Here is a 20,852-nt window from a genome sequence, read left to right as displayed (position 1 = left end):
TTCCTAAAAGGCATTGTCTTTCAATAGTGTGCTGTAATATCTGAAAATAGCAAATGTGCTTGTCATGCAACTGTAACTTTAGTAAAAAATGATTTACTTTTATTAAGTACTTTTTGATGTCCTTTTATTAAGAAATTATTGAGTTTAGTTGAGTTTATTTTATTGTTACAGGGACAGTGCACATTAATCAACGTTTCAGTAAAAGTGCCGGTTTTAGCCAGCCGGCTAATGTTCAACCGCAGTCCCTGGGCAGGTTGACTCCATGTCACTCCATGTCACATATTATGGTCACATTTGGGATCTGGAAACCAGTAACAGACACTGTCTGGGTAGCTTTTTGTTGATCCTTATGAATCTTACTTTAACACAGTAAGGGTTGAAAGGTAAGTCACGTAGGGCTTTCTAAAACATGTTTCTACAGAATTCAGCCATTCGGATTTGTACCTCATCTTCTTTCAGAAAATGTGTCTCACAATTCATCTGAGCTGATGATTGTCTCCAGTTCACATCCCAAAGGCGATCAGATATTTGGGAGTATGTTGCTATCGGGAATATGTTCTCTACAGGAACTCTACTCAGATCTGATGGTCTCTTTGTTCTCCTCTGTTCTTCTCTGACCATTGAAGTCCATGTATGTAAAATATTGAGGTATTATCTATTCAGTGATAGGACTAGACCTCAGTACTCACTGATTAGATTTAACATATGAAAAAGACATAATATTTATAAAAACATTTGCCTATTTTAAACTCCCAGGAACCACTTAGTTAAACATTGCATGATATTTGTGAGTATTTCAAATCATACAACATGGAGCAGCACTGAATAGAAAAACCTTCACTAAACTTGAACCTGTTACCATGAGGCTAGTCTGTGAGGCTATGAGGCTAGTCTGTCAAACTGTCACCAGGCATAGACTGGGACACAGTGCCCTCCTTTGGCTAAAAGGTTAAATATGTGGAGTCAACAACACCCACTTACTTTCTGTGTGACAGACGAGGAACAAGCTGTACAATTTTATATGAATGAAAGCTGTTGAATGAATGAAAGCATGAAATCATGGTTTTTGATGACCCCATCACTATAATTCCTGTAGAATGTACAGTATTTCAAGAAAACTTTACAAGAGCTCTGTTCGATCGAACACACCCACTTGAACAAATTTCAATCTACATTAAAATTTAAAATATTTGTTTTCTTAAATTTCATTCAAAGAACATCCAACTATTATTGGCCAGCTCAAATGCCTAACACTAACTGTTGGCAAATAGAGAGACAAAGTTACCTAATACCAAAGTTGTGGACACGAGTCACATAACTTGCATTCGAGTCTGACTCCAGTCACAATTTTAATGACTTGATACTCAACTTGATGGAAATAAAATAACTTGAAACTTGACTTCGGGACTCTACTTGAACTTGACTTGAGACTGATGACTTGAAATGGTCTGGCCAGGTTTTGTAATGTTTTGTCACTCATTTTGTGGCACAGAGTCTACCTGGATTACTCTCCATGCACCCAGAGGCAGTAGCTGCAGCATCTCCCTTGCAAAGAAAACTGCAACAGATTGGCTAGTGAAACGCACACGCAGCACTCTGATTGGACCAGCAAACTGTCAATCAACACAGGTCGGGTGAGATAGCAGATTGGATCGGGTGCAGCACAGATGCCAAATTATAGGAAGAGAGGATTGTCATAATAAATAAATATGCAGCTCCAAAAATTGTTTGGTGATCAAGAATATGAACGTTTACTTTGCAAGCTCATCAGGAATGGGGCATCAATTAGTAACATAGGTCTACTGGTATTTTGGTATGTAGCAGTTGCTTGAAATGTCTAATTTACTCATGAATCTTGCATTTAGAATTAGTTTAAAATGAATTATTACTGTGGCGAAGACGCACCATAGGCGCGGCTCTTCACTTGAGCTCTCAAAACTCCCGCCAGTGGAATGCTTTTTTTCTCCTGTTGAAATGTTTGCTGCTGCTTTCACATGTTTAGCCAATATCCAAATTGCACCTGGGCAGGAAAAATACATTATGCCCTTTCTCTTGCATTTCAAAGAAAATTCCAATAACTCAATTTAGCGGAGTATCTACAGAATGAGCATTTTATTTTACCCATTGATCAAAAGATTGGACACCCGACTTTAATGCACATTTATTGGGCATGTATCAGACCTCAGTATAAGACCCAGATGCAGACAGTTCGAAATAACAAATGTTTATTTACGAAACAGGGGGCAGTAATCCAGGGCAGAGTTCGTAAGGTACAGAACTGCAGGCAGGATTATGGAAACAGGAGACCAAGGGCTATGAGACATAGGTTTAATCCTAGACACATGAAAGTGAGATGTATACGGAGGGTACGGGGCAACAGAGGACAATTAGCAGAGGGGCTAAGAATCTTGGAGTTGGGGAAAGGGCTGATAAAATGGGGGGAAAGTTTGCGGGACTCCACTCGGAGGGGCAGATCCCGAGTGGACAGCCATACCCTCTGCCCGAGACGATACCGGGGAGCTGGGGTCCGGTGGCGGTCCACCTATTGTCGATACCTGGAGGTGGTCTTGAGAAGAGCCGACCGAGTTTTCTTCCAGGTCCGGCGACAGTGGCAGACAAACTCCTGGGCAGAGAGTATGCCGACCTCTTCCTCTTGCTCCGGGAAGAGTGGGGGCTGATATCCGAGGGAACGCTCAAAAGAAGAGAGACCAGTGGCAGAGCAGGGGAGGGTGTTGTAGACGTACTCAACCCACAGGAGTTGCTAGCTCCAGGTGGTGGGGTTGGCGGAGACAAGGCAGCGAAGAGTTGTCTCCAGTAGAGACAGCCATACCCTTAAGTCGCTGGAACTAAGAGAATCCCAATACCATGGGATCCTGAGGAGACTTAATAAGCATGAATTGGATAGCCTCTCTGTGATTCCCTGACACTTGGAGGATGATGGGAGTGGTATTGTGGGTGACCCTGCCTATAGAGCTCGCATCCAGCGCCCTAACGTCCATGGGAATGGAGAGGGGCTGAGTGGGGATGTCCAGTTCAGATGCCAGGGTGGCGTCTATAAAACTCTCATCGGCCCCAGCCTGCTTAAACTTTCAGCTGGAGACAACCTAGCTCTGCCTAGTTACATAGGCTCGTGAAGAGGCGAATCGCCAGACTTCGCAGACTCTCGGGGGAACTCGGGTAGCCTCGGATTTTCTCAGAAACGGAGATGTCGGGGATTTCCGAGGTGGAATCAGACCTCCTCTCCTTCCTACGTTCCCGTAGCCGCCCATCGATCCGGATGGTCAAGGCGATGAGCGAGTTGAGATCTGTCGATAGTTCCCGGGCTGCTAGCTCGTCGTTAACTTCCTCCGATAATCTGTGCAGGATGAGGTGAACTATCTTTGAGAGGTTCGAGGGGAAGGAGGAGGGCTGCAGCTCGAAGGTTAGGGAACACTGAGCAAGAAACTCCCCCGACAGGTTCCCGACTCTCCAGCGAAGCGTTCAGGAGAAGGTAAGCGGGGTTCTCGGGAAGCCAGGGGGGCTGGGAGAGACGCACTGCTGACAGCCAGGTTACTGAGGTGCTGGGAGCTTACCGTCTTATTAGGCTGCCTAACAGACAACCCGCGGAATTGCTCCAGCAATGTATCCAACGCGCAGTCATGGCGTTCGGCCAAGGTCTGGAAACATTCCATAAGACCACGAAACAACTCCTTGTGCCTTCCAATGGTGGCTCCTTGGGAGGAGATGGCGTTGCAGAGCTGGTCCGAGTCTGCTGGGTCATTAATGGCCAGTTCGTACTATCAGACCTCAGGATAAGACCCAGATGCAGACAGTTCGAAATAACAAATGTTTATTTACGAAACAAGGTGCAGGCAAACGACAGGTCAAGGGCAGGCAAAGGTCAGTAATCCAGGGCAGAGTCCGTAAGGGACAGAACGGCAGGCAGGCTCAGGGCAGGCAGGGATCAGTAATCCAGGGCAGGGTCAAGAGGTACAGAACGGCAAGCAGGCTCAGGGTCAGGACAGGCAGAATGGTCAAAAACCGGGAGAACTAGAAAACAAGAACAATCAAGAAACAGGAGTACGGGGAAAAACGCTGGCAGTCTTGACGAGACAGGACGAACTGGCAACAGACAAACAGAGCACACAGGAATAAATACACCGGGATAATGGGGAAGATGGGCGACACCTGGAAGGGGGTGGAGACAAGCACAAAGACAGGAGAAAGAGATCAGGGTGTGACAGTACAACTCCACATGCAATCCATGTATCCATTTAGACCAGTGGTACTCATTGCGAGGCCCTTAATTTGCGACTCGCTGTGATTTTCCTATTTTCCATTCATAATACATAACAATGATACAATTTCAATTCAATGTGTTTAATGCAGGCCTGCATCACTTAATTTAATATATCTAATGTTCTCTGGACGGCAAATAGATGCCAGTATATCGCAGCTGTTGAACATAAAGGCTGAAATAGAAAGTTTGCCGAAATAGAAAGCAACTGTTCAGCTACAGCGACCGACACATATCAGTTTGCTACTAGCTAATTTTGCAGTCTGGTAGACATGGTTGGATTTATTGTAAAAAATAAACATAAATCTATTGACAATGAAAATGAGGGGGAAGAGCTGGAGAACAACGTGACAACTACGAACGAGCAACCACCGAGGAACCAGGAAAATCAGGAAGATTGGGGCAGGGAAATGCAGCTAGCTAACGTAGCTAATGTGACTAACGTGGCTCCTGTGGCTAAGAGAAGGATACGGTCGATTCAAGAAGAGAAATGTACAGACAAGTATTTTTTTGTACTGCATAATGCCACTAGCTCACGTTGTCTTATTTGCCAGAAGGCAGTCAATTGTTTTAAACAAGCAAATAAAGAGCGACATTTCCAGTCACACCATGCCCACCTGAAAAACATATACACCACAAAGCAACCTTAGAAACAATAAAATAGTGCAACTCAAAGGACAGCTCAAAGGACAACAAGATATGATGGACAGATCTAGCACTGTTGCAGAGAAAACAATATGAGATTGCTTGGATACTCACAAGAAACAAGAAGGCCTTCACAGGCACAGAGATTGTCAAATAATGTTTTTTGGCCTCAGCCGAATATTGCATGCTGATTTCACAAACAAGGAAGCTATTTTAAAGCAAATCAAGGGACTGCAACTCTCAAACTCGACCATAACAAGACGCATAGAAGACATCGGCGAGGACATCGGTAAGCAACTGATTACTGACATATCTGTGGCACCATGTTTTAGTATTGCGCTTGACGAAAGCACTTATCCTCTACAGGATTGCTGGGTCCCCCTCGGGACGGTTGAGCTAACGTAGGTTAATGCGAATAGCAAGAACATTTCCCAGGACATAGAAATATCTAATATTGGCAGAAAGCTTAAATTCTTGTTATTCTAACTGCACTGTCCAATTTACAGTAGCTATTACACTGAAATAGTACCGTGCTATTGTTTGAGGAGAGTGCACGGTTATGAACTTGAAAAGTTATTAATAAACCAATTAGGCACATCAAATAAAATAAAATACAATTTTATTGGTCACATACTCATGGTTAACAGATGTTAATGCGAGTGTAGCGAAATAATTGTGCTTCTAGTTCCGACAGTGCAGTAATATCTAACAAGTAATCTAACAAATTCACAACGACTACCTTATACACACAAATGTAAAGGGATGAATAAGAATATGTACATATAAATATATGGATGAGCGATGGTCGTGCGGCATAGGCAAGATGCAGTAGATGGTATAGAATACAGTATATACATATGAGATGAGTAATGTAGGATATGTAGACATTATTAAAGTGGCGTTATTTAAAGTGACTAGTGATACCTTTATTAGATCAATTTATTAAATGTATTAATAAGTGACATTGCCCAATTATGTGTTTGGCTTCGCTTCCCTCAAAACGAGTCGTTCAGAGAGGAACTTTTATGTTTACTGCCCCTTCAGGGACAAACACGAGGAGAGGATATTCTGAAAGCCCTTGTTACATTTTTTGCTGATAATAATATTGACTGGTGAAATCTGGCATCTGTGTGCCCTGACGGCGCCCCAAAAGTGCGAGGGAAGGAGAAGGGACTCAACAATGAACATTATGAAACAAAAACAGAGAAACAGACTGACCTGGATTGCCTCACAAGGATAGCAACAACAGACTATACATCTATAATTAATTCAGTCAAGGAGCAGAAGGGAAATTTTTGCTCATCCAACTACTGAGGTAACCCTTAATATGTGTCTTATACATGTGATGTAGCCTATTTGATGTGTGTATGTATATATTTGTGATGTGCTGTACATCAAATCAATTGCAAGTGCTCTATTGCTCTGAATTTGCTTTCAATTGATAATTGATAATTTTGGAAGAAAAAGTACAACAAATTAAAGATCTGTGCGGCCCTCTGAATGATTATCTCAACTCAAAGTGTCCCCCTTGCAAAAAATATTAACACTGATTTAGACCTACACCATAATAATATGAAACATTTAAATCAACACTAGGCCTGCTGCTGCTCAAATACACTCGCTCCCAAATGCAAGCCCCGCTCTCCTTGTGCGCTCTTGAATTAGGCTAACTTTGACTTGCCCCAAGTCCACAACCTTTCTATAAATGTGTATCTTGTAAATGCTACCCTACCCTTATTGCTAGCAAGTGCCTTAGTTATCTACGTAATTCGAGTGAAGTTATTTTCCTTCAATTTGAACATTTATTTCAGGTGCTTACCTTGTGTCTGTCTTGTTTCTGTTCCCGGCCTCTTGTTGGTACACTCTTTCCACGCCACTTCGATACAAAGGGATTTTGGTAGCAGGTTAGCAGAGCATTTTTGCTAACCCTAACCTTTTCCTAACCTTATCCTCAGTCTCCTAACCTGCGACGTTATTTCTCCTAACCTGCTGTGTAAGTTATCCTAACATGCTGCGAAAAAGTCACTGGTATTGACGTGGCATGAAAAGAGTGCTTCCCGCCGCCTCTTGGAGCTCTGCTCATGTAGCACCATTTCTCACACGTGTTCTGTCATTTTCTAATGTATTAATTTGTTTAATGAGATCTCTCATATTGAAAATGTATACTGGTTGGATAGAGAAGAGCCTGTAAATGTTATGTGATGCTATGATTAAGTCTGCTTCTATACGTTTGTATAGCCTTCAGCTTAAATTATATAATTGGCCAGTTATAATTGGCACCACTGCTTGATGAGGCAATGGTTTTTCCCAGGTTGTAGCCTATGCAGAGTCGCCAGAAAACACTAACATCCGGTTTTCAACCTAACTTACGTTTCCCCTGAAAAACTGAAGTGGGAACTCCGCTCAGGAGTCTTTCTACCCCTGCTACGTTATATTACCCAGCTAGTGGCACAAGGTAGGCCCTATTTCTAACTGGCTTTACCAGTGTTCTGTGCTCTGATGGGGAGCGTATACGTGTTTGTAGGCTGTACATTTGTCTGACATTATACCGTTTCCTAGACCAGGAAATATCCTGGATTGAGTTCAGTTTGATTTGGATTTCTTTGGGGCCATTTGTTTTTTCATAGTTTCTTTGATTTTTAAAGTCCTTTTTGACCTATTTTGCCGACATTATTATATATCCTAACCACTGCGCCATCACTATCCTTATTTTGTGAAAGAAACCACAGTTTTAGCACATTTTTGCATCCTTTCCCTCCTGCCTGCTGCATCATGTCCTTTAGCCAATATCAAATCTAATTACTATCATCATTAGGTAATTCATTTAATTGGTTTGTGATAGCTGTTGATAGACGTACGATGCTCCTGTTCAGCTGTATCATTTTCAACCAAACTTTACTTGGTTGAAAAGACCTTTTAAAAACCTCACTAGGGTATGTGGGACGGTAGCGTCCCACCTCGTCAACAGCCAGTGAAACTGCAGGGCGCCAAATTCAAAACAACAGAAATCCCATAATTTAAATTCCTCAAACATACAAGTATTTTACACCATTTTAAAGATACACTTGTTGTAAATGTGTCCGATTTCAAAAATGTTTTACTACAAAAGCACACCAAATGATTATGTTAGGTTAGAGCTATAAAACTATAAAAATTACTATAAAAATTAAACTTTCATTAAATCACACATGAAAGATACCAAATTAAAGCTACACTGGTTGTGAATCCACCCAACATGTCAGAATTCAAATAGGCTTTTCGGCGAAAGCAAACGATGCTATTATCTGAGTTAGCACCATTGTAAACAAAGAGAGAGAAGCATATTTCAACCCTGCAGGCGTGACACAAAACGCAGAAATAAAAATATAAATCATGCCTTACCTTTGACGAGCTTCTGTTGTTGGCACTCCAATATGTCCCATAAACATCACAAATGATCCTTTTGTTCGATTAATTCCGTCGATATATATCCAAAATGTCCATTTATTTGGCGCGTTTGATCCAGAAAAACACCGGTTCCAAATTGTGAAACGTGACTACAAAATATCTCAAAGGTTACCTGTAAACTTTGCCAAAAAATGTCAAACTACTTTTGTAATACAACTTTAGGTATTTTTTTACGTAAATAATCGATCAAATTGAAGACGGGATGATCTGTGTTCAATACAGGATTAAAACCAACTGTAGCTAGCTTTCTGGTCATGCGCTTCTAACAAACAGGACACTTCGAGTGACCCTCTTTAGAAATTGGTTGAGGTTATTATTTTGTGTAATGAAGAAGTACGGCCAAGATGGCCGTACTTCTTCATTACACAAAAGAATAACCTCAACCAGTTTCTAAAGACTGTTGACATCCAGTGGAAGCGGTAGGAACTGCAAGAAGGTCCCTTAGAAATCTGGTTTCCCAATGAAAGCTCATTGAAAAGAGAGTGACCTCAAAAAAAAAAACCTGAATGGTTTGTCCTCGGGGTTTCGCCTGCTAAATAAGTTCTGTTATACTCACAGACATGTTTCAAAGAGTTTTAGAAAATTCAGAGTGTTTTCTATCCAAATCTACTAATAATATGCATATCTTATCTTCTGGGGATGAGTAGCTGGCAGTTTAATTTGGGCATGCTTTTCATCCAAAATTCCGAATGCTGCCCCCTACCCAAGAGAACCTCCCATGGCTAGTTGCAGGTAGAACGTTGGAATTGAGAAAATGCTTATGAAACTAAATACATTTTTGCTCCATGAAGTAATCCAACAATGTATACTCCCCCATCCTGTTGTTCGGCGCTTCCTCTTTCGCCTGGCAGTCACCAGGAGTGTGTGTGTGTTTGTGTGTGTTTGCATGTGTGTGCATATTTAGCTGTTGCCTGAGAGACTAAGCTTTAACACATCTGTCTCGATGTCTGTTGGGCAGGATATGATAAATGACCTGATGTCTCATTACTGAATACCACTTAAATATTCACTCTCTAGTAGACAGCTTGCTGGTTCCGTAAGCAATAAGCATTATGCCTCCAAATGAAATTAACGGGAAAAAAATACAATTAAATGATTTCAGTTGAGGCTGAGGTGCCACTTGCATATTGTAGGGTAATGTGGGGTAACCAGCCCCCCCCCCCCCCCTGTAATTCTCACATAAAAAACACTTTCTGTCACACATTTCTTTCCCAACACTTTCTCTGGCTGCCACTCAGTAGCGATGGTGCCGTTTAAGATGAGGGAGCACGATATTTCTATTATAGCATATTGGCTGACTGTAATTCATATTCCATTCACCCAGCTCAATGTAAAATCAATAGGTTTAGGCTACTTCATCATAGTCAATATTTTCCCTATACCCATCATGAGGTTGCTACAATGAATCTAAGGGAGTGCCAGATAAAGGGGAGGTAATGAGAGAGGTAATGGAGTCCAGGTGTGCCTCATGATGATGCACAGGTGCGCATAATCATAATGATTGATGCCAGGTGTGCGTAATGTTGGTTGCCTGGACCGGTGGTTAGTAAACCGGTGACGTTGAACGCCGGATAGGTGGAGCAGGAGTAGACGTGACAGATCCTTTGATTGGGTCGACAACATGTCAATTTATATTGCAAGAGCTCTGATAGGTTAGAGGATGTCCTCCGGAAGTTGTCATAATTACTGTGTAAGTCTATGGAAGGGGTTGAGAACCATGAGGCTCCTAACTTTTGCATTGAAGTCAATGTACCCAGAGGAGGACGGAAACTAGCTGTCCTCTGGCTACGCCATGGTGCTACTCCAAAGAGTGCTGTTGGGGCTACTGTAGATCATCATTGCTAAACAGTGTTTAAATACATTATTTGGTGAAGTGAATATATTTAGTATAGTTTTATCTAAAAAGGATAACTTTTTTTTTGTTTCACTATTATAAATTTTGCTGAAATTCAATGAGTAGGATGGTCCTCCCCTTCCTCCTCTGAGGAACCTACACAGCTACCACTACTCTTGCTCAACTAAAAAGGTTATCGATCTCATCAACATTTTTTAAGTCAATCTAAAAATAACGATTCTGAGCTAAATTGATCTAATATTTCGTCATTTACAAAAAGTTGTATATAGATAATCTAAGGTAGATCTATAAACCCTTTACATTAACCGTTAGGGGAGCCCAAAGATACTTTGGAAAAACAACCTTTTTCTAAAACCAACATTTCATTAAATAACAAAAAAGTGTAATCTGAGGCCACTTATTTCTCTTCATAGTTTGTTTGCTTCCATTATCCACATGCCTAATTTTTACCAAACTTTGCTTTTTTTGTGTCAGCAATTGGATATTGTTCTTAGGGGGGCTAGTTACCCCAAATTAACATATTAATGCTTCTCCCTAGCCATATTAACACTGCTGCATATACAGTATTTGGATATAGTCAAGTGTGGTTATAGTGAAAGGATCATTGGCTACAGTTGTCCTCTTTAAGCCTGTGAGGAAAATGGTTGTTGGGTGAAAATCCATTATTGATACGTTAAGAACAACAGAATATGCTACCAAAATCAATTTGTGATGTAATCAGTTTGTTTGAAACACATATTGTTTTTCCATCTTGGGAGAAGATTGTGAGATTCCTTACCCGGCTTGGATCTTATTTCCTGTTTCTCAGTTTCTCGTTGGGAGATCTGAGTGGTGAGCTGTCAAGGCAATAAGAATTGCTGTCATATTAGATTGAGATGGGGGAGGGCGGCAGTAAACTATTGTTCTGTTGCGTTCAGAGAGAGTGTTTCCCCGCCTTGTTTGTTGTCCTGGAACAATAATTTAACCATAATTAGAGAGATAAGCCAAAGCCAAAGTATTATACTGTAATTAAGTGTTTATTACCATCGATTACCTCATATTTCTTTCGCAGAGATAGAGTGGATGAGGGATGCAAGCAAACTGGAGGACCATGAGCTTTTACTATAACTTCTACATAATGTATATTGAACAAAGATATAAATGCAAAATGTAAAGGGTTGGTCCCATGTTTCATGAAAAGTGTTGATCCCAGAAATGTCCCAAAAGCTTATTTCTCTCAAATGTTGTGCACAAATTGGTTTACATTGCTGTTAGTGAGCATTGCTACTTTGCCTGACAGGTGACAGGCGTGGTATATCAAGAAGCTGATTTAACAGCATGATCATTACACAGGTGCACCTTATGCTGGGGACAATAAAAGGCCATTTTAAAATGTGCAGTTTTATGTGTAGAGTGATGCCACAGATGTTTCAAGTTGCATGCAATTGGCATGCTTACTGCAGGAATGTCCACCAGAGCTGTTGCCAGAGAATGTAATGTTATTTTCTCTACCATAAGCTGCATCCAACATAGTTTTAGAGAATTTGGCTGTACATCCAACCGGCCTCACAACCGCAGACCACGTGTAACCACGCCAACCCAGGACCTCCACATCCGGCTTCTTCACCTGCGGGATCGTCTGAGACCAGCCACCCAGACAGCTGATGAAACTGAGGAGTATTTCTGTATGTAATAAAGCCCTTTTGTGGGGAAAAACTCATTCAGATTGGCTGGACATGTCTCCCCAGGCAGGGGCGCAGCCATGGGTGGGCCTGGGAGTGCATAGACCCACTCACTTGGGAGCCAGGCCCACCCATGGCTGAGCCTAATATATTTTTTTCAATTGACTGATTTCCTTATATGAACTGTAACGCAATAAAATATTAGAAATTGTTGCATGTTGCGTTTATATTTTTGTTCAGTATATATTGTTTGGGAAACATGTACGTCATCTACATGTTGTAGATTTTGTAGTAAGCATTTTGTAGTTTGTGAAAATCAAGCCTGAGGATTGGATCAGAAGGTAATGTTTAGAAGGTAAAAAAACAATAGTGGAGGTCGTATTTTGAAGAAACTAAAGAATCAAGTGAAAATGTTGGAACGCAACATTTTAAAATCACTTGATTGTGATTACATCCTTCTCCACAAGACAACAAAAGTGATCAATTTATCAAACATATCTATATTCTTGATATATATATATATATATATATATATATATATATATATATATATATATATAGACTCTTCAATGATGATGAGAAGTTAAAGTGAAAAGGCTACGAGTCTGTCTGTCAAGCTAATAAACTGTGCCTTGTGTCACATTGTGCAGCTAGGGGCATTAACCTGGGTCCCACTCTCTCTCTCTTTCTCTCTGAGTTTCCACATCATTGATAATTTCCCCTTCACTTCAGGCATACCATAAGGCATAGCCTACATAGGAGTGAATGTTGTGCTCTCACCAAGCAGATGACATCTATACAACTGATTAAGCAAAGCAAGATGCTCAGGAGGAGATGCACCATGCTATTTCTTATTCTATCTACAATGCCCATTCTACCCAACTGTGTTCCCAGATTGAGTCTGTATTTTACACTGTCTTTCGGGGCCGCTGACTCATGATTGCCATCACTAAGGTGTCCCAACAAAAAAAGTTACTTTTACTAACAATATTGCAAAAAAACTGGCAAAACATTTGGTATAATCTAGATTAGGTTTAAGGGTGCTTCCCAGCCACCATACATTTTTCAAAGATACAGCCAACTCAATGATTTTGGTTGAGAGTTGGTATAAGATACATGTGAATGTAATGGGTTGTGTTTGGACATTGCAGTCCAACAGAGAGTTGAACTTTTGACCCAATGTATCCAGACTAGCTAGGTCCATCAACTAATTGAGTTCAATCAATGGAGTGTGCCCTTGTCTAAATTCTTTCCACTCGCAACCACATCCCTAAAACCCAACCACACAATGGCATTTCATGACTTTGGGTTTTAATTTGTCCAAAGAGGCCTAACAAACCAAAAAAAGAGACGCATACATAAAATAAAAACTATATTTTTGTCAAAGAAAACAATAACTTGTTGGAGACCAATTCAGGGGCGTGCTGAAATACGTGCAGTGTTTAGCTGGAAGCTTGTTCTCCAGTCTTCCCTTTGTGTTGCACAGCAAATGAGAAACTACAGTCTGGCTTGCTAGATTAGATCTGCTGCTTTTAATCACTGAATGTAGATGTAAAAATGCTGTTCTTGGGGTCATCTGGTATTGAAGCATCAAATTCTAGTGACAAGTTGAGTTCATTAGATAGTTGTTGTGCTTTTTGAACTCCTCTTGACCTATTCAATACTTTCCTGCAGTCAAATGACCGAGTGGCTTCATGAGTGGAACGTTATTAATATTTTTCATTTTTCATGATTTTGTTGTCTTTCAGTCTTCTGTGATGTATATAAAGTGTAATATTGGGAGGCAAATACATTTCGAACTTCATATCTGACATGGTACGGGTGTCATCTGTTTTATTTCCATAGCCATCCATGCGTGTGAAGTGTATACTTTTGTTTCAAAGTAGATTTGTTTTTGCTCCATGAAGTTAATCCTTTCCCCTGATGGTCACCAGGAGTGAGTGTGTGTGTGTGTCTGCCTTTCTGTTTGTGTCTGTGTTTGAATGTCTGAGTGAGTCTGTGTGTGTGTTGGGGGGGTGGGGGTTGCTTGTACAGGCTTGAACCATTTTACAAGTGCTTTAAACATGCTAAAAACACATGATTGCATTGCTTAAATATGAAGTCCATAGAATGTTCTACTTTGAAATGCAACCATTGCCATTTCACTCTGCACTATTTTGCATAATAGTAGCCTTATTTCATTTATATGCTTATATTATTATCATATTAATTGTTATCATTATCTGTTATGCACAAAGTTCTTACTGTAGCACACATGTATATGTTATTTAAAATATCTTGAGTTCTTTCTGCTCGTATCAGCATGTGATAATAATGCATACTTTATCATGCATATTTGTTCCTTCTATCTGTCCAATGTTGAGCTATATAAACTGTCAGTTAGAATGACATCAACTACAATAATTCACTTCATTTTCCTTTATATTTTCTTTGTAGAGTACATAGTCTATTATACAGTTCAAGTATTTCACAACAGTATTGTGATTCAACTGGGTGAGACTATCAATGGAGGCTGCTGAGGGAGGACGGCTCATAATAATGGCTAGAACAGAGTCAATGGTGTGGTATCAACCATATGGAAACGACGTCTTTTATGTGTTTGATACCGTTCCCTTGACTCCATTCCAGACATTATTATGAGCCGTCCTCCCCTCAGCAGCCTCCACTGCTCTCTAGAGCAGTTTGCCCTATGCATACACAATACATACACAAGGCCAGTATTTGTCAGATGTCACCAGCTAAAAACAACCTGCTGTTCCAATGTCCTAGTCTGTAACCAAAGTATGGCTCTTTATCATCCAAATTAGCCTGCATGCCACCCTGTTTCATCCAGCCAGTGGGACACCATCAACGGTAAGGTTAGAGGGAGTAAGGCATAGCACACAAAACATAAGCATCTCATTATTGAGTATGTTGCAATTTAATGTTTAATTATCTGCTTATTCATGCATATAAATGACGATTTAAATGAATGTTTAACTCCTGCAGGAGGGCTGCAAGATAGATAAAATGTAAAACATAAGACTACATATTGTAGACTGTATAAAATGCGATATCTCATAAGCATAGCGTATGCACATAGGAGTGGCGAGATACTCTTAGATGCAAAATCTATGCTGTGTGACAATCTCTCTCAGTGTGATATACGGTTGAGCATTTCTGTGGCACGGAAGCATCATTCTCTCCCATGTATAATGGATATGGATTAGATGGCGCCTTAATCCAAATCAATCTACTCACCACACACGTCACATTGTCGCTATGTGTGTGGTAGGCAACATGTAAGCTACTATAAAAAGACACTTTGATGACTAATTTCCAGACTCTTTACTTTGAGAACTATATTTATCATTTTCTTATAAATTGATAGGTATTTGTCTATCTGTTCTAATGAGTAAGCAGTAAGATGAATGGTTGTGTCAGTACATGCAGTAGGGTGATTTATCTACTGAACTTGACCAATTTTTCTTCTTGAGTGCATTACCTTTAAGGCTTCTGTACACATTGGTGGTTGATAGTCTTGTTTATTCATGGTTTTGAAAGAAGAAAAAAAACACAGTAGGCACATTTTTTGAATTTGTCACCTGAATGTGTTGACATTCTAACAGTGCAAGAGTACTGCAATAGATACAAATGTTCCTCTAACTAAACCAATCAATTAACCAATATTGTTCGACATTGCGCTTATTGGCGTCATTAAGTCTACGTGCTGACTCACAAATCTATACAGAATCTATATAAATGATATGGTTGTTCCTCATGTAGAAATATGCCAAAAAATGAGTACAAGTATGGTTTTACAAACACCATGTCGTTATTGTAGAAAATAATGTGTTTTCAATGACTTACCTGCTTAAATAAAGGCAATAAACACCATGTAGTATATGTAGAACAGCCATTTACACTGAGTATACAAAACATTAAGAACAACTGCTCTTTCCATGACAGACTGGCCAGGTAAATCCAGGTGAAAGCTATGATCCCGTATTGATGTCACTTGTTAAATCCACTTCAATCAGTGTAGATGAAGGGGAGAAGACAGGTTAAAGAAGGATTTGTAAGCCTTGAGACAATTGAGACATGGATTGTGTATGTGTGCCATTCAGAGGGTGAATGGGCAAGACAAAAGATTTAAGTGGCTTTGAACCGGGTATGGTAGTAGGTGCCAGGCGCACCGGTTTGTGTCAAGAACTGCAACGCTGCTGTGGTTTTCACACTCAACAGTTTCCCGCGTGTATCAAGAATGATCCACCACCCAAAGGACATCCAGCCAACTTGACACAGCTGTGGGAAGCATTGGAGTAATTTTTTATAGATTTTACCTTTATTTTACCAGGTAAGTTGACTGAAAACACATTCTCATTTACAGCAATGACCTGGGGAATAGTTACATGAGGATTAATGAACCAATTGGAAGCTGGGGATGATTAGGTGGCCATAATGGTATGAAGGCCAAATTGGTAATTTAGCCAGGACACCTGGGTTAACAACCGTACTCTTACAATAAGTGCCATGGGATATTTAGTTACCACAAAGAGTCAACCGTTTAATGTCCCATCCTAAAGACAACACTGTACACTGGGAAATGTCCCCAATCACTGCCCTGGGGCATTGGGATATTGTTTTAGACCAGATAAAAGAGTTCCTCCTACTGGCCATCCAGCACCACTTCCAGCAACATCTGGTCTCCCATCCAGGGACCCACCAGGACCAACTCTGTTTAGCTCCAGAGGAAAGCCAGCAGTGGGATGCAGGGTGGTATGCTGCTGTCTGAACATTGGTCAACTTGGGCCAGCATCCCTGTGGAACGCTTTCGACACCTTATAGATTCCATGCCCCGACGAATTGAGGCTCAATATTAGGAAAGTTTTCCTAATGTTTGGTACACTCAGTTTAGAATATATAGAATAGCCATATACAGTGCCTTTGGAAAGTAGTCAGACTCCTTGACTTTATCAACATTTTATTAGGTTACAGCCTTATTCTAAAATGTATTAAATCGTTTTTTCCCTCATCAATCTACACACAATACCCCATAATGACAAAGCAAAAACAGGATTTTAGATTTTTTTGCTAATTTATTAAAAATAAATTCAAAAATGTTACATTTACGTAAGTATTCAGACCCTTTACTTAGTGCTTTGTTGAATCACCTTTGGCAGCAATTTTTAGCCTTGAGTCTTCTTGGATATGACGCTACAAGCTTGGCCCACATCTATTTGGGGAGTTTCTCCCATTCTTCTCTGCAGATCCTCTCAAGCTCTGTCAGGTTGGATGGGGAGCGTCGCTGCACAGCTATTTTCAGGTCTCTCCAGAGAAGTTTGATCAGGTTCAAGTCCGGGCTCTGGCTGGGCCACTCAAGGACATTCAGAGAGGACATTCAGAGACCACTACTGCGTTTTCTTGGCTGTGTGCTTAGGGTCGTTGTCCTGTTGGAAGGAGAACCTTCGCTGCAATCTGAGGTCCTGAGCACTCTGGAGCAGGTTTTCATCAAGGATCTCTCTGTACTTTGCTCCGTTCATTTTGCCTCAATCCGGACTAGTCTCCCAGTCCCTGCTGCTGAAAAACACCCCCACAGCATGATGCTGCCACCACCATGCTTCACCGTAGGGATGGTGCCAGGTTTCCTCCAGACGTGACACTTGGCATTCAGGCCAAAGAGTTCAATCTTGGTTTCATCAGACCAGATAATCTTGTTTATCATGATCTAAGAGTATTTAGGTGCCTTTTGGCAAACTCCAAGCGGGCTGTCATGTGCTTCCAGTCTCTGTCTGGCCACTCTACCATAAAGGCCTGATTGGTGGAGTGCTGTAGAGATGGTTGTCCCTCTGGAATGTTCTCCCATCTCCACAGTGGAACTCTAGAGCTCTGTCAGAGTGACAATTGGGTTCTTGGTCACCTCCCTGACCAAGGCCCTTCTCCCCCGATTGCTCATTGGTGTTTCCAAACTTCTTCCATTTAAGAATAATGGAGGCCACTGTGTTCTTGGGGACCTTCAATGCTGCATATTTTTTTTTACCCATCCCCAGATCTGGTCCTAGACACAATCCTGTCTGGGAGCTCTACGGACAATTCCTTCAACCTCATGGCTTGGTTTTTGCTCTGACATGCACTGTCATCTGTGGTACCTTATATATACAGATATGTGCCTTTCCAAATCATGTCCAATCAATTGTATTGACCACAGGTGAACTCCAATGAAGTTGTAGAAACATCGCAAGATGATCAATGGAAACAGGATGCACCTAAGCTCATTTTTGAGTCTCATAGCAAAGGGTCTGAATACTTATTTCGATTTTTAATTTGTAATAAATTTAGAAAAATGTATAAAACCTGTTTTCGCTTTGTCATTACGGGGTATTGTGTGTAGATTGCTGAGGATTTTTATTTATTTAATCCATTTTAGAATGGATTAAGATAACAAAATTAGGAAAAAGTCAAGGGGTCTGAATACTTTCCGAAGGCACTGTATATTCTTGTAATTTATAGTGTATTAAATTTCAGATTTACATACGAGTAGTAGTTTCTTAAACGATAGGACTCATGAGTTTTTACTCGCCAATGTAACAACACATTGTGGTCAAAGACATAGTAACTTAGTTATAGTCACGATTTGGTTTCCTATAAGTAAAAACACAGTTAAGTTTTTGGGTATTACATATTTATTAACTTATTTCCGGATATCTTCTACACTATCCACAATACCTAATTTCTGAACATCATATGGAGGATTTCCTCTGTGCTAACGTGTTCGTATGCTAGCTCGGTAGCTAGCTCAAGCTGGCTAACGTGAGCCACTAGCCATGCTAGCATGTATTTACATTCCAGACCAAGTGTTGACGGTGGTGAGCTACAATCCACCAATCACAGGAAATGGAATCTATCTATTTGGGATTTCCCTGACTCTCCATTGGCCGGTGAAACACCCGCCTCCCCATGGTAGCTAACTCAGTTAGCTAAGTTTTTATTTGATGGGCCCAGCCATCATGTCTCTGCTCTCTCTTTGCTTTGATCTGTGGTTATGTTTTAGTTGTGTTGTGTTAGTTGTATTCTAGCTGGTCTCCAGTAGTTGGGCTCTAGGTTGCCGACCATAACCGTGGTGGTTGGCTAGGCTAGTTAGGCTAATAGCTAGTTGGTTAAATAGCTAACGTTCGCTGGCTGGCTAGCTTTCTGGTTAAGATAATTGCATTTAGTTAACATTCTTTGATAAATGGTTAGATGGCATTATTAATTTCCAAAACTTTAATGTAGCTGTAAACTAGGTGTTGATAGCAACTGACTGACTCATGTAGTGCTAACATAACGTTAGCAGGCTGGTAGGGCTAACGTTAGAATGCTAATTGGTTAGCAACCTTGCATGTTGATTTGTAACAGTAAATGTAGCACTTGTAGTGCTTGAAATTTGGCTGAAAATTAAATTGAAACTAGTAGTCATGAGTGCAAACAATTAGGCTTAATTTTAAGTTATACATTGGAAGTTATTTCTTTTGGAATTTACTTTATAGGGAATAAACTGGCTTGTCAGTTCCTCCATATTACATCACCCCCCGGATTTTTTTTTTTACTATATGGCTTCGGCATTCTTCGGAATTCTAAACGGTTTTATGTAATAACTTGTAACTTCGCATTGTGATTTTTGATGTGTATACTAATGCAAATCAAGATGTTACATGTGGTTAAGTTTATGCTACCTACCCTTCAGCTTTAGTGTAGCTTAAAACTTCTTCCATTATGAAGTAATTGGTAGCTCAACACTGCTGAAGATACAATAGTTGGCAATTTGAAAGATTGTAAATTGTAAATTCATGAAGGGTCACTTGAATTTGGAAATGTATGTAATAATACAGTAACAATAACAATATGTATGTCTTTTTTTATGTATCATTCAGTCACAAAATGTGTTCACAAGTCTGGCGATAACAATTATATTATGGCAAAGTGGACATATCATGTTAGAGGATATGCACAGTATGGCTAGGATACTAGTGGAAAATAACAGTGTAGGCTAAATTTGCCTGGAACATTTTACATCTCCTCCCATACATTATCTGTTGATAGCAAATACAATAAAATATGCAAAATGTTAGCATAGTTTGCTGTAATAAACTGGCAACACTCAGAAATATGTTGAATGTGGAGATTGTGTGGAAAGGGGTGAGAAAATACTGTATGTCATTTTAGAGACGTGGTTTAATCTAACGCAAGAGAGCGCGGACCAATGAGAACCTTTCACGCGCTTCTCTAATACCTGCCTCTTTCATTCGCCTTCATACTCTCACAATTGGTGTCGAGCAACTGCCGTTCACATCTGGCGCCGCGGTGAATATTAGGGATAACTCTTTAACGTTCTGATTTATTTTGAAAGGAGGCTGCCTTTTTAGATTTAGGTGGTTCTGAAAAAGCTGAAATGCATCAGAGTTTGGTTTGTCACAAATAGCGTAAGTGTGATCTTTATAGCCTGGTTTGCGATTTCCTTGGACTGTCTACACCACCATGCGTAAACAGAGCATGGTTACGTTTGTAGATTTGATACATCCACATAGAATGAATATAAGTATGAAGTTACACGTTTTATAGTTCGATACAATGTCTAGAATAGTTGGTCATTCGTATGCATGGTCCATCATCTATTCAGTTTAGAAATGAATGTCTGGTGGGACAGTCTACACGATAAGATGTTTCGTCATAGCACGAATTTTATTAGAAAAAGTTGCTAATTCTATGACTAACATGACGCTGTGCCTTGAGATGCACTTTTCATGTTAACACGACTTCCCGAGAAAAGATTATGTAATTCAATTGTCTATAGTTCTTCACTGTGATAGATGACATGATGAACCATGCGTTTGTGCACTATATGTGAATTATTTTAGGTCATATAATAAGTGACATTTTCATATGATTTTGTCCACTTAACAATTAACATTTGGACGGGGTTCTTGGGAAGGAAATTTGGGATATGGCATAA

General features: G+C 40.4%; 1 protein-coding gene across 1 annotated transcript in view; it reads left to right on the top strand.

The window, feature by feature from the left end:
- The first annotated feature begins 3,638 nt into the window (after positions 1–3,638).
- LOC120055330 (parathyroid hormone/parathyroid hormone-related peptide receptor-like) overlaps positions 3,639–20,852 on the top strand; it is an 80,431-nt gene continuing 63,217 nt past the window's right edge. Inside the window, exon 1 of the mRNA XM_039003204.1 lies at positions 3,639–3,654. Coding sequence (XP_038859132.1) covers positions 3,639–3,654 — 16 coding nt within the window. The remainder of the gene's footprint in view (positions 3,655–20,852) is intronic.

This window comes from Salvelinus namaycush, chromosome 11 (assembly GCF_016432855.1).
Source record: "Salvelinus namaycush isolate Seneca chromosome 11, SaNama_1.0, whole genome shotgun sequence".
NCBI classification, from domain to species: Eukaryota; Metazoa; Chordata; class Actinopteri; order Salmoniformes; family Salmonidae; genus Salvelinus; species Salvelinus namaycush.
This window is presented reverse-complemented; position numbering and strand designations above follow the sequence as displayed.